Below are 24,582 nucleotides of genomic sequence, written 5' to 3'. Positions count from 1 at the left end.
GATAGAAGGAGAATTTACGCTTTTGAACTATGATGCTGGAGGCGTATGCTGCGCATACCATGGACAGAGATGGTCACAAACAAGTCGATTCTAGAGCGTGTCAAACCGAAAATATCGCTAGAGGGAAAAATCACCAAGCAGTGGCTCTTATACTTTGGTCATGTTAACCGATCTAATTTCCTTGAAACAACGATAACGTTCGGCATAGTCAGTGGGTTGAGAAGAAGGGGGCGTCAAAAAACCCGCTGGCTGGACACAATCAAAGCCAACAGGAATATGCACATAAAAGAACTGAATAAAGCGGCTCAAGATAGGAAAGCGTGAAGAATGATGATCAATAAAGTGACCGAAAGTCGGCTTCGACTGAACGGATAACTCATCATCACATAGTACGTATGTACTCATGCAATATAACATTAGAAACTAAGACTCTTGTGATTTGACTTATATAAAGATACAATCACAACAGCAGTTTCAATCAACATCTTTATCAGACCACCAGCATACAAAAAAATAAACCCAAATAGAGGCAACTCACTTATGAAGCCAGATAGCAGACCACTGATCAATAACATCCTGACAAAAACAGTCTTGTTACACTGGCAAAGGTCCAAATAATCCAATTATGTAAAAATATTTAGTCCAAAACACATTTTACATCAATAAATCCATTCGAACTGCTGCTGTGCCATTCCAAATTATCTCAGAAGACCACATTGTTCTCCATATCTCCTCAGCGTGCGACTGAACACACCTAATTGCTAGAGCTCAAAAATGTGTAACCTATCGAATGAAGCCTCATTTGAACCAATAGAAGTTTCCATGTCCTGTCTATAGGCTTTAAAATCCAGTGAGAGTCTGTGCTGAAGAGAAACTCCTTCCCCGATTCCTACATGAAAAGCGCAAGCTGTATAAATGCGGCTGGGGAGCGGACTGGACCATCGTGTACCCAGTGAACTGCTGAAAAGATATCTTGCTTCATGGGTGGGTTTCAACACTTCAACTTAAAAGTCCCTGCGTAAAGCTCTGGTAACAATGGCACAGGAGTGTGTGAAAGTGTACAATGGTACATATGAACATACATATTACTATACATATAACTACACATTTTGTAGATTGCTAGATATGTGATATGATAATTATAAGAAAAATCAAGAGTAGCAGCCTTTTTATCCTAGTTATGTGTACATGGTTACCAAGGGCCCTTTGGAGTCTCCAAAAGGTTTTGGTTAAAAAAAAACAACAAACAAACAAAACAACAACAAAAAAACATGAACATACCCTTAGAAAAACATGTGTAAAATATTAATTTTACTTGGTATTGTTATCAATTTTAAACATGGACTAGGAAAGGCTTCATGCTGTGGTCTAATTGCGTTTTCCAGTTAATAGCTCCCAGCTGTAGGCATCTGCAAGCCTCTATATGCAAAAAAAATCATATGGGGGAAAAAAAACCCCTTCTGTTTCTGTGTGTTCTAATGTCTGGGTTACGCATGTAGCCCTGTTCCCTGAGAAGAGAATGAGACGTTGCGTTTAGCATAACATTATGGGGAGCGCCTCTCGTGCGCGACCAGCATCTGATCATATACAGCATCATATATGGCACCTGCGAACCACGCCATCAGCCTCTATTATCTGCAGTGAAGACGCAATTCACAGGCCTACATGACAAAGCTACGCAACGTCTCGTTCCCTTCTCAGGGAATGGGGTTACATGCGTGACCCAGATGTTCCATTTCAATGGGAACTCTATGTTGGGTTTAGCATAACACTATGAGAACAAGAATACCCACTCCATCATACCGAGGGTACGGCCTGTTCAAAAAGACCCAAGCCTGAGGGTCACTGCAAGACACTCGAGCCCGGGGCAGAATGAATATCCAGACTGTAATATCGAATGAATGTGTGTGGCATAGACCACCCTGCAGCAGCACACACATCCTGTAAGGATACCCCTTTGGACAAAACCTTCGAGGAGGCAACCCCCCTAGTGGAATGAGCCCTTATGCCCAGAGGCGTAGTGAGACCGTGTGCCTCATAAGCGATAGAGATTGCTTTCACTATCCAAGTAGAGATGTGCTGTTTTGACACAGCATCACCTCTACTGTTGCCGCCAAGCAGACCAGCATCTGCTCTGACTTACGCCACTGGCCGGAGTGGTGGACGTAAGTACAGAGAGCCCTTAATGGGCACAGCAGGTGCATTCTCTCTTGTTCCGGTGTGAGGAACAGAGGAGGGCAGAAAGCCTGCAACACCACAGGGTGGGCAGCAGATGTAGGCACTTTAATAATATAATTTGGCCTAGAATACAGGAAAGCCTTGGCTAATCCAGGGGTAAAGGTAAGGCAGGAAGTGGCAACAGAGAGCTTGTAAATCTCCTACTCGCTTGAGAGATGTCAGGGCCAGTAGAACAGCTACCTTTAGAATCAGAAGCTTCATAGAGGCTGACTCTAAGGGCTCAAATGGGGCACCTGACAGACCTTCCAGGACCACAGAAAGGTCCCAGGAATGCATGCACAGCCTGCACATGGGCCTCAGTCGCCTGACACCATGCATGAACCTCAAAGTTAGAGGATGTTGCCCCACAGAGGCTCCATCAACAGGGGCGTGGCTGGCCGATATGACATCCACGTAAGCCCTGATTGTAGAAGGAGCCCACCCCGCTGAAAAACGTTCTTGTAAGAACTCCAGGATTGTGGCTATTGCTCAGTTCACTGGGACTACAGTGGATCCCTGTGGATGGGAATCTCCCAAGGAGTGCCATCTAGCAGGGATATTATCTCTGAGAACCATATTCAAGCTGGACAATAAGGTGCTACTAGCAGCAGACATAGACTGTCTTGGCGAACTCTTGCTAGAACTTGTGGGAGCAGAGCGATCGGGGGAAAAGCGTACAGATGTGACCTTGACCACATGTGCACCATGGCATCCAGCCCTTCTTGTGCGGGAGGAGTGAGGGCAAACCACAGCCGGCAGTGTGTTGTCTCCTCAGAGGCGAACACATGCAGTCCTGCTTGGCCAAACCTCCACCATATGGACTCCAGCACTTGTGGATGGAGCCACCAATCCCTAGACGTCAGCCCCTGCCTCAACAGGATGTTTGCCCACATATTACAGTTGCCCAGAATGTACATTGCACTCACTGACAAAACTTTCCCTCTGCCCAGAGAAGAATTAGTTGTGCCTGCCTGAACAGCGGGTGCGGATATAATCCACCCTGGTGGTCAATATATGAGACCATCGCTGTGTTGTCTGTAAACACATGGTGACATCCCAGTTGAGGAAGAAGTCATTTCAGTGCTAGAAATATGGCCTACATTTCAAAGCAATTTATATGCCGCTCCAGATGAGGGCCGTGCCAGAGACAGTGAGGGAGGTGTCTGTCAATACCGTCTTGTGCTAAGGAGACACCCCTAGAGTGTGATCCAAGGCTTGAAACCAGGGACACTCAAATTCTCAGAGCATCGCCGCGTGACACTGATTACTCTCAAAGGTTTCGTCCTTGGAAGAAACCACCACTTCTCAGCCACCAGTGAACGGTCTCCTGTGCAATAGGCCCAATCGTATGACGTTGGCTGCCCATAAGCTCCAATAGTCTCCCATAGAGACTGGAGGGGATGCCAAGATCCAGCTTTATCTTGTTCAATCTTGCTCAATGACCCTACACATGTTGGGGATAGAACCGCCCTCATTGTAGCAGAATCTTTATAACACCTAGAAATGTTGTCCAGTTCACTGCAGAAAGCAAACTTTTCTGAGGTTCAACCTGAGCTCCAAGCTCTTCATGTGGGTGAGAACAACATCTCGATGTTGAACCACCAGTTCCCTGGATCGTACTAGAATTAACCAGTCGTCCAGGTAGTTTAGTACACGGATGCCCTGGAGTCACAATGGAGCCAGAATGACAACCATGCACTTTGTGAAAGTACTAGGGGATAAAGCTAGCGATATTTCTATGTGGAAATATGCACCTTTTAGATCTATCGTCACAAACCAGTCCTCAAACTGAATCTGTGGAACGATAAGTTTGGGCGTCAGCATATTGAACCTGTATGTCCGAAGAGTACAGTTCAGATGACGCAGATCTAAATTCGGCCACATACTCCTCTACTTTTTTCGGACCAGGAAATAATGGCTGTAAAAACCTCCCTCCCTCAGGGAACGGGGTACATGTTCTATGGCCCCTTTGTCCAAGAGGGATCTAACTTCCTGCGCTAACGTCAGGCTCTGGTCTGTGCTGACTACTGTGGTGAGCACACCTCTGAACCGGGGGGGTCAAACTCTAAACTGGACCCGGTAACCCTTTTCTACGGTAGACAGTACCCATGGAGACACATTTGACAGTAGTGTCCACGCTGCCAGACGGTCTTTTAGTGGCGTTAACTATTCCACATTCTTTTGGAGGGAAAGCATCGGATTTTCGTTGCCCTGTGACAGCTCACTGACAGGAGAACACTGAAAACTTGGGACAGCCTTGGCTAGGGGAGGCCCTACAGTAGCACTGGGGGCTAACTGTCCTAACAACCTCATGTGCCCTGATACATCCCTCCACAGCCCCTCAGGATTGCTCTTCTTTGTCTGCTTGTCCTATATGACCATTCTCAGATCAGGCCTAGATAAGGTCTCCTGGCTGAACGCCCCTGTTAAACCTTCCGGCCTGTTTGGCGGCATGATTAATGCCATCGCTGACAGGTTTCGTGAGGCAAAACAGCAAACGGTGGCGTTCAGCCACTTCCTTCCCCGTCGTGTCGAGTTCGCCAACGCTAGTGTGAGGGAGGTGCAGAAGGCGAGTGTGTCGACCAACCTCCCCCCGAAGAGAGCCAGGGGGACCGGTCGTCCACAGCCACAGCCTGTTAATGGCCTGAAATAAGAATTATCATAAAAGCAAAGCAGGCAAGGAAGGAACGGTCCTGATGGGCCACGGAGGGACGTATCAGGGGACATGAGGTTGTTAAGGCAGATAGCCCCCAGTGCTACTGTAGTGTCTGCCCTGGTCAAGGCCATCCCACGTTTCCAGCCTTCTCTGGTCAGCAAGCTGTCACAGGGCAACAGAAATATGCTTTCCCTCCAATGAAATGTGGAAAAGCTAACATCAGTGAAAGACCATTTGGCAGCGTGGAAACTAAAAGGGTTACCGGGTCCAGTTCAGAGCTTGACCCCCCCGGTTCAGAGGTGTGCTCACCACAGTTGTCAGCACAGAGCAGAGCCCAATGTTAGCGCAGGAAGTAAGTTCCCTTTTGGACAAAGGGGCCATAGAACATGTACCCCGTTCCCTGAGGGAGGGAGGTTTTTACAGCTGTTATTTCCTGGTCCGCAAAAAAGATGGGAATATGCGACCAGTTTTAGATCTGCGTCATTTGAACCGTTCTCTTCGGACATACGGGTTCAAGATGCTGATCCTCAAACTTATCATGCCACAGATTCAGTTCGAGGACTGGTTTGTGACGATAGATCTGAAAGATGCATATTTCCACATAAGAATATCGCCCAGTCACAGGAAGTTCCTGAGGTTAGCGCTTGGAGGCAACACATACCAATCTCGAGTTCTTCCCTTCGGGCTAGCTTTATCCCCTAGCACCTTCACAAAGTGCATAGATGCTGCTCTGGCTCCCTTGCGACTCCAGGGCATCCGCGTACTAAACTACCTGGAGGACTGGTTAATTCTAGCACGATCCAGGGAACAGGCAGTTCAACATCAAGATGTTGTTCTCGCCCACATGAGGAGTTTGGGGCTCAGGTTGAACCTCAAGAAAAGTATGCTTTCTCCAGTGCAGAGGACAACTTTTCTAGGGGTTATATGGGATTCTACTATGATGAGGGCGTTTCTATCCACAACACGCATAGGATTGACCCTATCAATTTTGAGCAAGATAAAGCTAGGTCTGGGCATCCCCTCAAGTCTCTACAAGAGACTGTTGGACCTTATGGCAGCAGCAGCCAATGTCATACCTTTGGACCTATTGCACATGAGACCGTTTCAGTGGTGGCTGAAAAGTCGGGGGTTTCATCTGAGGATGAAACCTCTGAAAGTAATCAGTGTCATGCGGCGATGCCTACGTGCTCGGAGTATTTGGAGGTGTCCGCAGTTTCTAGCCTCGGGTCACATTCTAGGGGCCTGTCCTTACCGCAAGACGGTAATTACAGACGCGTCCCTCATGGGCTGGGGTGCAGTCTTAAATGGCTGTCCAGCCCACGGTCTTTGGAGCGGCCCTCATCTGGAGTGGCATATAAATCGCCTAGAGATGCAGGCCGTATTCCTAGCACTGAAATTCTTTCTTCCACAGTTGAGAGGTCACCATGTGCTAGTTGTGTCAGACAACACAGCGGTGGTCTCATATATCAACCACCAAGGAGGGTTACGTTCATGCCCCCTCTTGAGGCAGGCGCACCTAATCCTTCTCTGGGCAGAGACAAAGTTCTTGTCAGTGAGTGCAATGTACATTCCGGGCAGCCAGAATGTAGGGGCAGACATCCTGTCGAGGCAGGGGCTGAGGCCCGGGGGTTGGAGGCTCCATCCACAAGTGGTGGAATCCATATGGCGGAGGTTCGGACAAGCAAAAGTGGATGTGTTTGCCTCCAAGGAGACAACACACTGCCCGCTGTGGTTCGCCCTCACTCCTCCCGCACCATTGGGGCTGGACGCCATGTTGCACAAGTGGCCAAGGTCACGTTCATATGCTTTTCCCCCGATCTCTCTGCTCCCACAAGTTCTAGCGAGAGTTCGCCAAGACCGTCTATGTCTGCTGCTAGTAGTACCTTATTGGCCGTCTTGAACATGGTTCTCGGAGATAATTTCCCTGCTCGACGGTACTCCTTGGGAGATTTCCATCCACAGGGATCCACTGTCTCAAGCCGGAGGGCTGATTTATCACCCTCGGCCAGAACTATGGAAACTGTGGGTCTGGCCCCTGAGGGGCACCAGCTCATAGATTCTGGTCTCACAACTGAGGTTGTAGAGACCTTGTTAAACGCTAGAGCACCATCCACAAGGAAATTGTATGCGCTCAAGTGGTGGCTTTTTGTCTTGTGGTGTGAGGAACATCAGCTGCACAATAGCTACAGTCCTGGAGTTCTTACAGGAATGTTTCTCAGCAGGGTTGGCTCCTTCTACAATCAGGGTTTACATGGCTGCTGTTTCGGCCAGCCATGCCCCTGTTGATGGAGCCTCTGTGGGGCAACATCCTCTAACTTCGAGGTCCATGCGTGGCGTCAGACGGCTGAGGCCCATGTGCAGGAGGCGCATACCTTCCTGGGATCTTTCTGTGGTTCTGGAAGGTCTGTCAGGTGCCCCATTTGAGCCCTTAGAATCAGCCTCTTTGAAGCTTCTGACTCTAAAGGTAGCTGTTCTACTGGCCCTGACATCTCTCAAGCGAGTGGGAGATCTACAAGCTCTCTCTGTTGCCCCTTCCTGCCTTGACTTTGTCCCTGGATTAGCCAAGGCTTTCCTGTATCCTAGGCTGGATTATATTCCTAAAGTGCCTGCATCGGCTGCCCACCCTGTGGTGTTGCAGGCTTTCTGCCCTCCTCCATTCCTCACACCAGAACAAGAGAGGATGCACCTGCTGTGTCCAGTAAGGGCTCTATGTACTTACGTCCACTGCTCCGGCCAGTGGCGTAAGTCAGAGCAACTGCTGGTCTGCTTTCTCAGCGACAGTAAAGGTGATGCTGTGTCAAAGCAGCGCATCTCTAATTGGATAGTGGAAGCAATCTCTATGCCTTACAAGGCACGCGGTCTTGCTATGCCTCTGGGCATAAGAGCTCATTCCACTAGAGTGGTCGCCTCCTCGATGGCTTTGTCCAAAGGGGTATCCTTGCAGGATGAGTGTGCTGCTGCAGGATGGTTTACGCCACACACATTCATTCGTTATTACAATGTCTCGTTCCCTTCTCCAGCAACAGGTTTTCTGCAGTGTGAGGGATTTACTTTCACTGGGGAGAAAAAAGCTCATCCAGTCTTAGTAATTACGTCAAGCAGCTCTTTATATACTGCTCTCAGTTTTAAGTACACCATTCTGACTCCTCTGAGTCAGAGAGGAATTATTACTATTATTTTTGTGTGTGTGTTTTCCTCTTCCGGATCCATAAGAGATCCCCCCGACCTGATCCGCGAGGCTCTGAAACCCAACTCACTTTGGCTTCCGAGAAGAGAGCGAGTCGCGAGCAGAGCTGCCTAATGTAGGTGTTACAATGCGCAGCCTCTCGATGCTGCCATCGCATGCGCCACCCTAGACACTTCACACAGAAAGTGTGCACTACTCCCCGTGATGAAATGAGAGCAAGTCGTAACACACTTCCTGAATTCTCTCGCTCATATTTTTCTCTCTTGCGCATTCCTTTTTTTCTTCTCTTTTTTTAAAGCGATAGAAAAGTCCAGAGATTTTGAGAAAAGATAGAGAGGAAATGAAGCGACTTTTTGTTTCTTTACACAAACAACCGACATGCAGTCTTGCTGAAGATAATATGGCTGACGGCGTGGTTCACAGGTGCCATATATATATACATCATGCGACGTGTAAAATTGCCACGTCACCTGATCATGGCATGATTTTACACAAGCTTCAGATGCCGGTCATGCACGAGGGGAACTCCCCATAGTGTTATGCTAAACGCAATGTGGAGTTCCCTTTGAAAGGGAACTTCTATTACTCTATAACAGCAGCACTCAAAGTTATTCTAAAGAACAGATATAGAAGAACAGCTTTAATTTTATTTTGGGTATGCCCTGGATATGCGTTTTTGGCTAATTTCACTGAATCTTCATGGGGTTAAACATCATGAAACATAGAACCATTTGTAACAGACAACCCAATTTTTAGGTGTGGTTAGCACGTTTGCCTCACACCTCCAGGGTCCGGGGTTCAAGTCTCGCCGGGCCATGTGTGTGCAGAGTTTGCATGTTCTCCCCGTGCTGTAGGGGTTTCCTCCGGGTACTCAGGTTTCCTCCCCCAGTCCAAAGACATGCATGGTAGGCTGATTGGCGTGTTTAAAGTGTCCGTAGTGTATGAATGGGTGTGTGAGTGTGTATGCGATTGTGCCCTGCGATGGACTGGCACCCTGTCCAGGGTGTACCCCGCCTTGTGCCCGATGCTCCCTGGGAGCTCCAAGTTCCCCGTGACCCTGAAAAGGAGTAAGCGGTAGAAGATGGATGGATGGATGGATGGATGGATGGAACACTTAATATTTGATTGCATATACCTTGCTTGTAATAACTGCATCAAATCTGAAGCTCACTAACATCACCAAATTGTTGGCTTCACTTCTTGTGATGCTTTTCCAGATTTTTACTGCAGCCTCTCTCAATTTTTGTTTGCTTCAGGGTGTTTCTCACTTCAGTCTCCTCTTCAGGAGGTGAATTGTATGCTCAGTTTGGTTAAGGACTGTTGATTTGACTTGGCCAGTATAAAACCCTCCACTTTTTGCCCCTGATAAAGTCCTTTGTTGAGTTGGTAGTATGTTCCTCTAGATTAATTTGGATGTATTTCTCTGTAAATTGGTGAAGAAAATATTCTTCTGAGTTCATTCTACTGCTACCATCATGCATTACACTATCAATAAAGATTAGTGCCCCTGTTCCAGAAGCAGCCATGAAAGGTGATGTCGCTGACTGTTGTTTTGGGGTTTTTTTCCTGAACATTCCAAATTGTTATATTGGCTATGCCCAATGTTTGTGCAGTGCCTTTGATTAATTTTCCCTCTTTTCTCAGCTTCAAAATGACTTGCTTTTCTCCCATAGACAGCTCTCTGATCATCACGTCGGATTATCCTTTTTTAACAACAAATGCAGTCTTCACAGGTGAAACTGAAAGCTTAAACCAAAAGTAGATGTTCAGAGCTATTTATTGTTTAAACAATCAATCTAACAGGACACACCTTGGTAATAAGAAACACCCACCAGTCACATGTTCCAATATTTTTGCTCACCTGCAAATTGGATCGGCTACTTACAAATATGTGGAAATAAAGCCGAAATTTTAAACTCTTCTCATATTTATCTTCTGATCTCAATCCCAAATGTCTTCAGTCTGCAGCAAAAATGAACTGAATTGGCCTTGCCATTCAAGTAGTTGTGGAGGGGATTGTAGATTTCAGTTTCTTGTCTAATGTCTAAAGCTCATTTATCTTTTCATCTAGAGTTTTACTAGCAGGATGGTCAAGACTTTGATGCCTCAAATCTCCAAATGTCTCGAAGAGAACCATATTTTTGCTTCTTCTAAAAATGAAAAATCAAATTTTAATATAATATAATATAATATAATATAATATAATTTAAAATATAAGAATATTGTCATTACCTAGACAACACCTTAGGTGAATGAACCAATCAAAGCATGTCAAGAGGTTACTTTAAAAAAAAAAAAAAGAAGTGGATTCAAAGGGGGAAAATAAGCTTTAGAACATCTGTGCCCACATGAGAACTAAGAGATGGCAGTTGTGAGTGCTTTCATTCTCTTTTCCCATTTTCTTTTTATGCTCCAGATTAAATGAATGAAGAAAAAGTGGCCATCATGGTAAAAATCAAAAGACATCTGATGTAAGATTTTAAACCAAAGCTAAAACCTTCACGCTGAGCACAAACAAAGCAACCTGCCATCCCTCAGCAGCTAGCTAATAAACTAAAGTGTTATTATTCACAAGGACACTCTGGGCCTTTCAACCTATCAGTGATAATGTCTTATATTAGGACGAATGGAGAGAGTGAGGGGAGAGAGCAATTTTGTCACCATGGAAACATGGTTTTACTTATGCACTTTGACTTTAGTGTGTGAGTCAGTGAGCAAGTGAGGCTTGAATCGCTGTGGAAGTTTGCTGATAATGTCCAATGACATTGTAAACATCCACTGAAATATTCACCCTGTTATTGCCAGCATCTTCATTTTTCATTTAAACTCAAGGTAAGAGGTCATTACAGGGTTGACTGTGACCTGTAACCATGTTTATTTTAAATGCAATGTTGATTTTAAGGCTCTTTGTTATTTACGTTTATTACATTTTATATATATATATATATATATATATATATATATATGTATGTATGTATATATGTGTGTGTGTGTGTATGTATGTATGTGTGTATGTATATGTATGTATGTATGTATGTATGTGTGTATATATATATATATATATATATATATATATATATATATATATATATATATATTTATATATATATATATATATATGTGTGTGTGTGTGTGGCCTTACAAATGCGTGTTTTTTTCATGCAGGATCAGGAAGCCTATCACACAGCATGTCACATGGCCAGTTTCTTAGAATTAAATACATTTGTTATACAATTGCTCTCTCTCTCTTAGCTCTCTTACGTGGCTGTAATTAATTATCATAAATATCGTCATCTGTTTTTATTGGAATGTCTTCAAAACATTGAACGAATATTAATAACTCTCATGATGAATTTATTATCTTGTTTTTGAAATGGGCTTTTGTAGCCGGTCTGCCTGCTCGAACCAGCATCGACCGGTATGGGAGGTAATCATGCTAAAGAAAACTCTAAAATGTACCATGTATAGCATACTGTAGGTACGCTATAGGCTGTACAGGATTTAAAGAGATCTCTAAATTATTTGAAATACATCATTCAAAAGGAATACATAAGAAAAATCATCTACAAATGGTGCAGATTTCAAATGAATGCCAATTTGTCCAGGACTGGCCGTCCCAGAAAATCCAGCCCAAGCGTAGACCATCTGATGCAAAAAGAAAGGTCTGCTAGTAAGTCTTGCAATTGTTGGTGTCAAAGTGCATGCTTGTACAATTAGAAGAGATTGCACAAATTTGACCTGCATGGAAGGTGTGCCAAGAAAAAGCTTTTGCAAAACTACAGTTTGCCAATGGGCATATAGCCACAATAACAGCAGACATGTTTGGCACAAACCAAAAATGTCTGGGTTACACATGTAACCCTGTTCCCTGAGAAGGGAACGAGACGTTGCGTTTAGCATAACAGTATGGGGAGTGCCTCTCGCGCATGACCGACATCTGAAGCTTGTGTAAAATCATGTCTATTTATAGGCTTGCCATGATCAGGTGACGTAGCAATTAAACGCGTCACATGATATAAATATGGCACCTGTGAACCCCGCCATCAGCCACTATTATCTGAAGGGAAGACGCAATTCACAGGCCTGCCCTGGTATGACAAAGCTATGCAATGTCTCGTTCCCTTCTCAGGAAACAGGGTTACATGCGTAACCCAGACGTTTCCTTTCAAAGGGAACTCGATGATGCATTGAGCATAATAGTATGGGAACGAGAATACCCACTCCGTCATACCGAGGGTACAGCCTGTTCAAAAAGACCCAAGCCCGAGGGTCATTGCAAGACGCTCAAGCCTGGGATGGAATGAATATCCAGACTGTAATAATGAATGAATATGTGTGGCATAGACCACCCTGCAGCAGCACACACATCCTGTAAAGATACCCCTTTGGACAAAACCTTCGAGGAGGCAACCCCCCTAGTGGAATGAGCCCTTATGCCCAGAGGCGTAGTGAGACCGTGTGCCTCATAAGCGATAGAGATTGCTTCCACGATCCAATTAGAGATGTGCTGTTTTGACACAGCATCACCTCTACTGTTGCCGCCAAGCAGACCAGCATCTGACTTACGCCACTGGCCGGAGTGGTGGACGTAAGTACAGAGAGCCCTTAATGGGCACAGCAGGTGCATTCTCTCTTGTTCCTGTGTGAGGAACAGAGGAGGGCAGAAAGCCTGCAACACCACAGGGTGGGCAGCAGATGTAGGCACTTTAATAATATAATTTGGCCTAGAATACAGGAAAGCCTTGGCTAATCCAGGGGTAAAGGTAAGGCAGGAAGTGGCAACAGAGAGAGCTTGTAAATCTCCTACTCGCTTGAGAGATGTCAGGGCCAGTAGAACAGCTACCTTTGGGGCTCAAATGGGGCCCCTGACAGACCTTCCAGAACCACAGAAAGGTCCCAGGAGGGTATGCACGGCCTGCACATGGGCCTCAGCCGCCTGACACCATGCATGAACCTCAAAGTTAGAGGATGTTACGTCACAGAGGCTCCATCAACAGGGGTGTGACTGGCCAAAATGGCAGCCATGTAAACCCTGATTGTAGAAGGAGCCCACCCCGCTGAGAAATGTTCTTGTAAGAACTCCAGGACTGTCGCTATTACGCAGTTCACTGGGTCTACAGTGGATCCCTGTGGATGGGAATCTCCCAAGGAGTGCCATCTAGCAGGGATATTATCCCTGAGAACCATATTCAAGCTGGACAATAAGGTGCTACTAGCAGCAGCCATAGACTGTCTTGGCGAACTCTTGCTAGAACTTGTAGGAGTAGAACGATCGGGGGAAAAGCGTACAGATGTGACCTCGGCCACATGTGCACCATTGCGTCCAGCCCTAATTGTGTGGGAGGAGTGAGGGTGAACCATAGCAGGCCATGTGTTGTCTCCTCAGAGGCAAATACATACAGTCCCGCTTGGCCAAACCTCACCATATGGACTCCACCACTTGTGGATGGAGCCACCAATTCCTGGGCCTCAGCCCCTGCCTCAACAGGATGTCTGCCCCCATATTCCCCGAATGTACATTGCACTCACTGACAAACTTTCCCTCTGCCCAAAGAAGAATTAGTTGCACCTGCCTGAACAGGGGGCGCGGACATAATCCTCCCTGGTGGTCAATATATGAGACCACCGCTGTGTTGTCTGTAATCACATGGTGACCTCTCAATAGCTAAATAGCCATGCCGTTCATTCCCCACAATGGCCGAATAATCCAACATTGTGAGGTTATAATAAATGGCTTATGCATGGTTTCCCCTAGAAGCCTGATATTTCATAACACTTCTGGAAGAAAGTGGAGTTTTCTGCAGTGTGAGGGATTTATTTTCACTGGGGAGAAAAAGCTCATCCAGCCTTAGTAATCACTTCAAGCAGCTCTTTATATGCTGCTCTCAGTTTTAGCACATACTTCTGGCTCTTCGGAGTCAGAGAGGAATTATTACTATTATTTTTGTGTGTTTTTTTTCTCTCTTTTTTTTCCCCTTTTGGCTTTCCATAGTGGAAGGAGGAGTCGCGACGTGAGCTCCACAGAGCAAGAGATATAGCAGCGCTCGTCTCCGGCTCCTCTTCCGGATCCATAAGAGATCCCCCGGACCTGAGACGGCTAATTGCCTCAGCAATGGCCGGCCCAACTCCGCGAGACTCTGAAACTCAACTCGCTTCAGCTTCCGAGAAGAGCGCAAGTCACGAGTGGAGCTGCCTAATGTAGGCATTAACATGCGCAGCCTCTCGAGGCTGCCATCACATGCTCCATCCCCTAGACACTTCACCCAGAAAGTGTACACTACTCCCCATGATGAAATGGGAGCAAGCTGTAACACACTTCCTGAATTCTCTCGCTCATATTTTTCTCTCTCACTCATTCCTTTTTTTTTTGTTCTTCTCTTTTTTTAAAGGGATAGAAACGTCCAGAGATTTTGAGAAAAGATAGAGAGGAAATGAAACATCTTTTTGTTTCTTTACACAAAGAACCAACATGCAGTCTTTCGCTGAAGATAACAAGGCTGATGGTGCGGTTCACAGGTGCCATATTTATATCGCGCGACACGCTTAATTGCCATGTCACCTGATCATGGCAGGCCTATAAATAGGTATGATTTTTCACAAGCTTCAGATAACGGTCGCACGTGAGAAGCGCTCACCATACTGTTATGTTAAACGCAATGTCGAGTTCCCTTTGAAAGGGAACAGCTTTTCATGAGAAACACCTCATAAAACTGTGAAGCACGGTGGTGGAAATGTTATGGTTTGTGGTTGCTTTGCTGCCTGTAGACTGGACATCTTGCATTTATTGATTTATTGAACTATGAATTCTGCTTATTTGTTCACTCCCCTAGTAAATATGCAGTGCAAATGATAAAATTTAATTTTATTCAAATGCAATTTAACTTTTTCTGAGCTAACTCTGAATAAAATTTAGTACTACTGTAATGCATGTTGTAGTCAGAACTTTCACTTCTCACATGTCTTGCTGATAATGTAATAATTATCTTTGCAAACAGGAACAGAACATCTCACACAAAAGGTTTGCACCTTTCAGTCTATAACTATTGGGCATAGTTTGCACATCTTCCTTTTCACTGGACCTTCAGCTGTCATTTTCTGTGGTCTTTCTCTATTCATCCAACACTTTTTCACTGCCTCAATAACATGGCTATGATGGTGTGGATTTTGTTGAAGCCAGTACTGGATCTGTGGAGTGACAGGATCTTTTGCTGGCCCTTTCAGGAACAGCCATCATGCATGGGTGTACATTCCAGGTACTGAGGGTGCTGAGTGTGTAAGCATAATTCAGTACAATGAATACTTACTAAGATAACTCGATAAAATTGGCAAGATGCCATCTCTCATAAATCACTAATTATTTTATTCATAAGATATGAACATCTGTTTTTCAAAACTGATCTGTCATATAATTTCTGTGTTAAAATACAGAATTTGTAGTCAAAATTTACCTGACAGGACCAGTGCAGTGTAGGCCTTTGCTTGTTGTGATTATAAATTCTGTTATGACTATTGCTGTGACAACTGATGTCATATTACAACTGTTGTCTGAGGCAATTTCATAACATATTTTTGAGTTATCCATTGAGTTTTAAGGAACGAAATATAATATAAATATTATTACTGACAAAACGTATTAAAAAAATAATTCCGCGTTAAGTCAAAATTCCACAGGTAATGTATATGGATCATTTTGAACCACTTTATGAAGAATTAGGGTAGTGGGATGAAAATTTTCTATGACCAAGGAATATAAGAATTTAATTTATTATGGTCAGAAACAAACTAACATGTAATATCAAATGTTTTATTAATCAAATATTTAAAAACTCACACCCTGCCGGGTCAATTTGACCCGCTCTATGCATTCTACTGTTAATGCAAGACAACAGCAGTGTCATTACTGTAATGTAACAGGGCTCTGCATATGAATTCAAAATTAGATCAGGTTTTTATGTCAAGTGGCAGGTTAACAGTTATGTTGTTATTAAGAATATATCTTCATCAATCAAGGCCAGTCTCACTGGACAGAAGTTCATTACTACAGTCTTGATTTATTTTATGTGTTAATTGCATTTTTAAATATACAGTATCTCACAAAAGTGAGTACACCCCTCACATTTTTGTAAATATTTGATTATATCTTTTCATGTGACAACACTGAAGAAATGACACTTTGCTACAATGTAAAGTAGTGAGTGTACAGCTTGTATAACAGTGTAAATTTGCTGTCCCCTCAAAATAACTCAACACACAGCCATTAATGTATAAACCGCTGGCAACAAAAGTGAGTACACCCCTAAGTGAAAATGTCCAAATTGGGCCCAAAGTGTCAATATTTTGTGTGGCCACCATTATTTTCCAGCACTGCCTTAACCCTCTTGGGCATGGAGTTCACTAGAGCTTCACAGGTTGCCACTGGAGTCCTCTTCCACTCTTCCATGACAACATCACGGAGCTGGTGGATGTTAGAGACCTTGTGCTCCTCCACCTTCCATTTGAGGATGCCCCACAAATGCTCAATAGGGTTTAGGTCTGGAGACATGCTTGGCCAGTCCATCACCTTCACCCTCAGCTTCTTTAGCAAAGCAAAAGTCATTATCATGCTGGAATACTGCCCTGCGGCCCAGTCTCCAAAGGGAGGGGATCATGCTCTGCTTCAGTATGTCACAGTACATGTTGGCATTCATGGTTCCCTCAATGAACTGTAGCTCCCCAGTGCCGGCAGCACTCATGCAGCCCCAGACCATGACACTCCCACCACCATGCTTGACTGTAGGCAAGACACACTTGTCTTTGTTCTCCTCACCTGGTTGCCACCACACACGCTTGACACCATCTGAACCAAATAAGTTTATCTTGGTCTTATCAGACCACAGGACATGGTTCCAGTAATCTGCTTGTCTTCCGGCTTTCTTGTGCATCATCTTTAGAAGAGGCTTCCTTCTGGGACAACAGCCATGCAGACCAATTTGATGCAGTGTGCGGTGTATGGTCTGAGCACTGACAGGCTGACCCCCCACCCCTTCAACCTCTGCAGCAATGCTGGCAGCACTCATACGTCTATTTCAAAAGGCCATCTCTGGATATGACGCTGAGCATTTGCACTCAACTTCTTTGGTCGACCATGGCGAAACCTGTTCTGAGTGGAACCTGTCCTGTTAAATTGCTGTATGGTCTTGGCCACCATGCTGCAGCTCAGTGTCAGGGTCTTGGCAATCTTCTTATAGCCTAGGCCATGTTTATGTAGAGCAACAATTCTTTTTTTCAGATCCTCAGAGTTCTTTGCCTTGAGGTGCCATGTAAAACTTCCAGTGACCAGTATGAGGGAGTGTGAGAGCGATGACACCAAATTTAACACACCTGCTCCCCATTCACACCTGAGACCTTGTAACGCTAACAAGTCACATGACACCGGGGAGGGAAAATGGCTAATTGGGCCCAATTTAGACATTTTCACTTAGGGGTGTACTCACTTCTGTTGTCGCGGTTTAGATATTAATGGCTGTGTGTTGAGTTATTTTGAGGGGACAGCAAATTTACACTGTTACACAAGCTGTACACTCACTACTTTTCATTGTAGCAAAGTGTCATTTCTTTAGTGTTGTCACATGAAAAGATATAATCAAATATTTACAAAAATGTGAGGGGTGTACTCACTTTTGTGAGATACTGTACATCAATGCAACAGATTAAAACTATATCTTAGTCTTAGATTTTTGTTTATCTTTTGTTCTTCCCTAAGCATCACCCTGGCATGATGAAAATTAACCATTTGGTTAAACAATTAACCATCTGACACATACATATATAGATTTATATAAAATGCATTATATATATGAAATTGTTAGAGTGATTTCATCTAAATGAAGTTGTGAAGAAAATCTGCAACCAATAACCCCACTCCCTACCATTGACTGTTCACAACTGTTCATAAGACCTGGCTGTTGTGAACAATCACTTTTGACATTTCAAATTCAATCTCTTCTTGATCCATGTCCTATAACTCTTCATGGTGTTCAGTGTGCTACAAGATGACTGAATCTATCCAATCTAACATATTCACATTTGTCTGCTGAGTTACAGAGTCCAAGAAACAATCACTTTTTCATTTCTCCATACTATAGTGCACTGCTGACACAACACAGTGACAGCTCTAATTACTCTCTACTGCACATCCATTATGTTTGACATTCTCTCTTGATGCACAGCTGTTGCTTAGAGGCTGCATAAATATCACCCACCCACTCTGCACTCATCCTCTCCTCATCTCTCTCTATCATGTATACATACACACACCAGTTACTTTACGCAGTCCGTCATTATCGTAGCAAGTGAGGTGTGTGAACATTGTTCCATGCTTCCCCATCTGTGTTTGTTTATCAGTATCTGTGTGTGTGTGTGTGTGTGTGTGTGTGTGTGTGTGTGTGTGTGTGTGTGTGAGAGAGAGAGAGAGAGAGAGAGAGAGAGAGAGAGAGTGGACAGACTCAGACATTGATGAATGAGTTGGCTTTATGAGATGATAGTGTCCTTGTGCTGGGTGGGTATTAGAGGTCTCTTGGTACTAGGTTGGATAAACATGATTGCAGGTCTAAACACACAATTCACAGCTCTCTGAGGCTGAGAGCTCACAGACAGGACAGCAGTTTGAGTCTGTAAATGTGTAAGGATTCACTTGAATAGACTCATGAAAAAGGCTAAGGTTAGGATTCAGTGTGGCTTAAGTAACTATAAAACTGAGATGACAGTACTCATGCATACTTGGACTGTTGTAGTTTGTACACTGTATAAGCTGCTTCAGATAGAGCTAGAGACTACTTTTGATCCCAATGGGGACATTTGGTGTCACAACGGCCACACCACAAGGGGATCAGGGATGACTAAGCCATGACAGTTCACAAGATTTTAAAATACACAATAAACTCACAATATACCACAAATAGGAAGGAATAAAATATACACAAACAGCTCTCCAAGTTATTTACAGTCTAAGATTCCTGTACAGATTAACTGTATGAAATATATCACAGGTTGGAAAGCTTAAAACTGTACATTAGACATGTGTGATGAGCAGTTGTCGTAGTGTGTGTATATATTTACAGTAGCCATAAGTCATAAGTATCATAAGTAAAGTGGCAGTGCTTGTGTAAGAATGTTCAGTGACCCTATGTAAAATTTGTTGTGCGATATGCAGTGTCATAGTTGAGTATGAAAAATCAGTAGACATGTCCATCATCTGCAATGTCCACTTAGCTCCTCAACCTCATTGTCTTATTCTACTGGAAAAGAAGCTCTGCTGTTTGGCCAGTGTGGCATGGAGGCATTGTTTGCTTTGTCCATGATCCTCTCAATTTTGTCCACCATTTGCCTTTCCACCACCATCTCTAAGGTGTCCAGTTTGCAACCTAGGATGGAGCCAGCTTTCCTGATGAGCTTATTCAGCTTCATAAGCTGAATTCAGATCTGATGCTGGTCCCCCAATTGATTGCAGCAAAGAATATTGTATTTGCAACTACAGACTGGTAGAAGCTCTCTAGCAATTTGGTACATACATTGAAAGATCTGAGTTTCCTCAAGAAGTAGAGTCTGCTCATACCCTTCTTGTAGACCATCTTGCTGTTGGCCTCCAGACCAGCCTGTTGTTAAGGTGGACACCAAGGTATTTATAATCACTGACCTCCATGACATCCACTCCCTTGAGTGGGTTGGGTTACCATCTTCTTCCTGCTGTAGTCCACCACCAACTCCTTGGTCTTGGACATATTGAGTAGCATTTTGTTGTTCTCATACCTACTCAATGTGTAGCCACTCAATGTGGCGTTAATAGTCTGTGATTTAGCAAAGGATAAAGGTGATGAGAGAGATTTGAATGAGAGGTTATTGATGGTTACCTCTTCTTATTATTATTCCTATTATTATCATTATTCATTCATTCATCTTCAGTAACCACTTGTGGTCAACTGATATGGGTTTTTTTAATTGCTGATGCCAGTGCCGAGATCTAGAATGCTGTGTGGCCGATTGGCCGATATGAGAACACAAATTTTATTACAGTAAATGAGACATACAAAAAAAATTGGTGAAACTAACTAAATTGTACATTTATTGTTCATAATATTGATTTAATATCCTTTGAAAAACTTCAAAAAATTCACTTAAGAAACTTGTACAAATAAAAATAAATAATTTTTAGTGCAGCCTTGTGTCCTGTGTTTCCTTGTATCTTGCTGTCTAAGCCAGACATCTAGCAAAATAAAAAATAATATACATTTTAGTTAAAATTTAATTAGATTTATTAAACTAGTTAATTAGACTAATTAGATTTTCCAAAGTTATAAATAATTAGTGCTGCTTTAATCCAGTAGCAGGTTATAGATAACCAATTACAATTAATTTAATGAACAAGTCTGACCAATTATTATGAATTAAAAACAAAAATATAGGTTGTTTTACTTTCTTATGTCAAAGTATAGGATATTATTTGAATAATAAAGTTATGTCTTTGCATTTTGCTTGTCTATCTCTTTTAAAAATAATGCAAGTATGCATAACAAAAGGCATATATTTATTACCATTGCGTGCTTAGTTAGCAGTTACATGTTTAGTTAGTTAAAATCTAGGTTCAGGTCTCCTCCAGCTCACCTGACCTAGTTTCATTCAGGGGTACACAGGCTTTTGAGTCTGCTGGGAAACAGCATCTTGTTTAAACGTTACCGAAGCCAATGCATGTGTCAGAGGAAGAAACAGTCATGGGATTTGTGATTGTTTGTGAAGAATGTTCTTTTTTTTATGAATTCGTTTATTGTATGTCTGTGTCCCTACGGGAGCTCACCATGAGCTCGTTCGCTATTGCTGAGCTTTAGATCTGACATCTCACAGTACTGTTTGAATAAGAATTTTATGTGTAACATTACGTAATGTCACATTAAAATGTGAACGATGACGGGCCATTTTGCTGTCTGTCAGGCTTTCACTTCACAGCTGAGTGGGCCTTTTTTAGCCAGAAAAAGTAAGAATGTGCTTATGCGCTCTATGGTGTCAAAAGCCTGGCTTGTCACATATTGGCCAAATTATATTTTATTGGCCCATAAATATTGTCCTTGGTGATATATTGTTCGACCACTGGTAACCACTTCATCCTAGAGTGTGGTGGATTTTGCCTTCCCAGGAACACTGGGCACAAAGCAGGAATACAGTCATGTGACAAAATACACCCCCATGGAAATTGTTGGATTTTTTTTTACATATAGTATTTGGACAAGCAAACATTTGATCATCTTTGAAACAGTGCATATTAATAAAGGTGATACACACTATCAAATGACACATACAATTGACATTTTGTAGTAATATTCACAATTTAATTTACCAAAAAATACATCAATCACATGGAAAAAGTAAGTATATCCTTACATTTATCACACCTTCAAGTCATTAAAATTAGAATCAGATGTTCAAGATTGGGTGCTAGTGATTACAACCTGCTAAGGGAGTGTAGGTGGAACCTGTCTTATTTATACCCCTCTCATATCTAGTGTCTGGTCTCATCTCAATCTCAATTTATTTATAAAGCACAATTAAAAACAACCACAGTTTAACAATGTGCTGTACAATGTTCTAAAATGAATTATAAATACACCAAAACCAATCAAAAACAGTGAATAAAAACAAAACAAGAAGACAACAAAGGATATCACAAGTTATAGGCTAGAGTGAAGACATACAGTTTTAACTTTGATTTAAAATTATACACTGTTGGTGGAGTTCTAATATGGATAGGCAGACTGTTCCAAAGTTTAGGTGCAGCTATGGGAAAAGCTTGATCACCCATGGATTTTAACTTTGACTTAGGAACAGTTAACACTGTTAACTCTGGTTGGCAGACCCAAGAGTTCTCACTGGACAGTCTTCACACAACAAGTCAGAAATGTAAGAGGGGCGAGGCCATTTAAACATTTACAAACAAGTAGAAGCACTTTAATCATTTTAAATCAATTCTAAAGCGGACTGGGAGCCAATGTAAAAACAGGAGTATTATGTTTGTGTTTGCGAACACCAGTTAAAAGTTGTTCAGCCACATTTTGGACCATTTGTAATCTAGATATAGAAGAATTGTTTATTCCCAAATACAGGGTGCTACAAATCTCAAGTCTAGAGGAAATAAAAGCATGTGTCACGTTTCAAGGTAGAATCGGAAACAATCACAGATTTTCAAATGGTTTATTTAACAAATAAACAACAAAAAACAAAGACACTAAGGCAACTTGACATAATACCGTGGCAAAACTAAACATAAACTAACACGCTCAACAAACATGGTAACATGGAACACGGTGGTCTAAGACAAACAAAAGACAGCGAAGCAGTGCAAACAATGGCTATATATAAGTGTGCTCATTAACAGAAACGTGATTCAGGTGCAGGTGGTCATGTGACATGTAGTACAGTGCAGTGCCTGATGGGAACTGAAGTCCAGAGTTACCTCCTTGATATATGACAGCATGAATCACAGTTTCAAAGTGCTTAGAAGAAAGAAAAGTCTTCACTTTAGCAGCGCTCTTAGTTGGTAAAAACTTGATTTGACACCTAAATTAATTTCTGATCAAATTTAAGTACACTATCAAATAAGACGTCCAATTTTTTTTTTTTTTTTTTTTTTTTTTTACACACAATTTAACTGAAGAAGATAAAACATCAGAATTAAAGTGAGAAATGTTTGTACTTTCAGAATAGCCAAACACTATGATCTCTGTTTTACTCTCATTTAGATTTAAAAAATTTAATGACATCCAGGCTTTACCATCCGAAAGACAGGCACAGAGAGAGTCTAAGCCATTTTTGTGCTTCAGGGGCAAATAAAGTTGTGTATTGTCTGCATAGCAATGTTAATACAAGCCATGCTTTCAAAAATAGAGCCTAAAGGAAGCATATATAGAGAAAAAAAATATGGGGGCCAAAATAGAGCCTTCGGGGACCACACAAGTCAGGGGACCACACCCGAGTGGCATCCTCCTATATTGATTGAGAAACTTCTATTTTTTAAAGTATGACTGAAATCAACATAGAGCAGTTCCTCTGGTGCCCACAACTTGCTCTAGCCAAGAAAGCAGGACCTCATGGTCAACTGTATCGAATGCAGCACTTAAATCTAAAAGTACCAGTACAACAGAGTCAGCTAAGTCAGTGGCCATTAAAAAATCATTTAAAATTTTTACAAGTGCCGTCTCTGTAGAGTGAAGTTTTCTAAATCCTGATTGGAAAACATCAAAAACCTTATTGTCATTCAAAAAGCTCTGCAGCTGGTGAAGAACCACTTTCTTCAAAATGTTAGATAAAAAAGATGGGCCTAAAATTAGATAAATTGTTGGATCCAGATTAGGACTTTTAAAACGGGGTTTAACAATAGCATGCTTTAAACAATCAGGTACAGTTCCTGATTCCAGGCACTTATTAACAAAAACTAGAAGAGTAGAGCCCACCACATCAAATACTTCTTTATAAAGGCGGGGAGGAATGACACCACAAAGAGACACAGAAGGCTTTAGTTGATTAACAACTCATGTAGGAAAGAAAAGGAAGTAGAATTGAATTGGCTAAAGATAGCAGTAGAATTTGAACCAACAGCAAGATCATAAGTAGAAGGCCTGATATTCTGCCAAATTTTCCTTATCTTATCAAAAAAAATACAGGCAAAAGCTTTCACACATATCTACTGACTCAGAAGGGTAATTACAAACAGGTGGATTCACAACAGCATTTATAGTATTGAAGAGCATTTTTGGTCTATGACAATTTTTATCATTAAGCTCAGATAAATACATAGACTTAGCGGATCTGACTGCTTTCTGATATTGAGATAGAGAAGACTTTAACATTTCATAAGAAATCTGGAGCTTATCTTTCTTCCACCTTCTTTGAGCTCTTCTGTCAGCCTGTGTAAGAGCATTTGTATCATTTAACCAGGGCAGAGTCTTAGGTTTGGTATTTTTTAGGCTACAGAGGAGCTACAGAGTCCAAAATGTTAGTACAGACAACATTAAAACAATGAATGAGCTCTTTGGCACCTTGATCAGATGGAAAGGAGACTAGAGATTGAGAAATCTCTTTGAACATTGATGAGAAGGTAACACTGGTGATGGAAGATAATGTATGAGTCAAACAGGCAGTTTTACATGATTTGACAACAGGAGATGACACAGGAACAGTAATTAAAAATAGGTTTATGATCTGAGAAACTGCAATCACCTAATTCAATGTCCAGCACTGAAAAACCACAAGACAGCACAAGATCAAGTGTATGACCATGTTCACCAGTTGAACTAGATCAAATGAGTCCATAAGGGTAATAAAATCCTTGACCAATGAATTGAAGGATAAACATGAACCTTAAAATCTCCAAGGATAAAAAACCTACCAAAATTTGGAATAATACCACTTAAAACTCAAAAATTTAACAAGAAAGTCTTTGTGAAGTTTCGAGGTCGATATATCGACACAATTACCAACGGATTAACAGAGGCCAGAG

At 42.6% G+C, this 24,582-nt stretch overlaps 1 protein-coding gene across 1 annotated transcript in view; it reads right to left on the bottom strand.

Moving 5' to 3' along the window:
* Positions 1 to 13,729, bottom strand: part of si:ch211-79h18.2 (uncharacterized) — a 31,037-nt gene extending 17,308 nt beyond the window's left edge. Inside the window, exon 1 of the mRNA XM_053652163.1 lies at positions 13,484 to 13,729. Within this exon, the coding sequence (XP_053508138.1) occupies positions 13,484 to 13,563 (80 nt within the window). The 5' untranslated portion in view covers positions 13,564 to 13,729. The remainder of the gene's footprint in view (positions 1 to 13,483) is intronic.
* Positions 13,730 to 24,582: the final 10,853 nt, after the last annotated feature.

Source organism: Ictalurus furcatus, chromosome 20 (genome assembly GCF_023375685.1).
Source record: "Ictalurus furcatus strain D&B chromosome 20, Billie_1.0, whole genome shotgun sequence".
NCBI lineage: Eukaryota > Metazoa > Chordata > Actinopteri > Siluriformes > Ictaluridae > Ictalurus > Ictalurus furcatus.
This window is presented reverse-complemented; position numbering and strand designations above follow the sequence as displayed.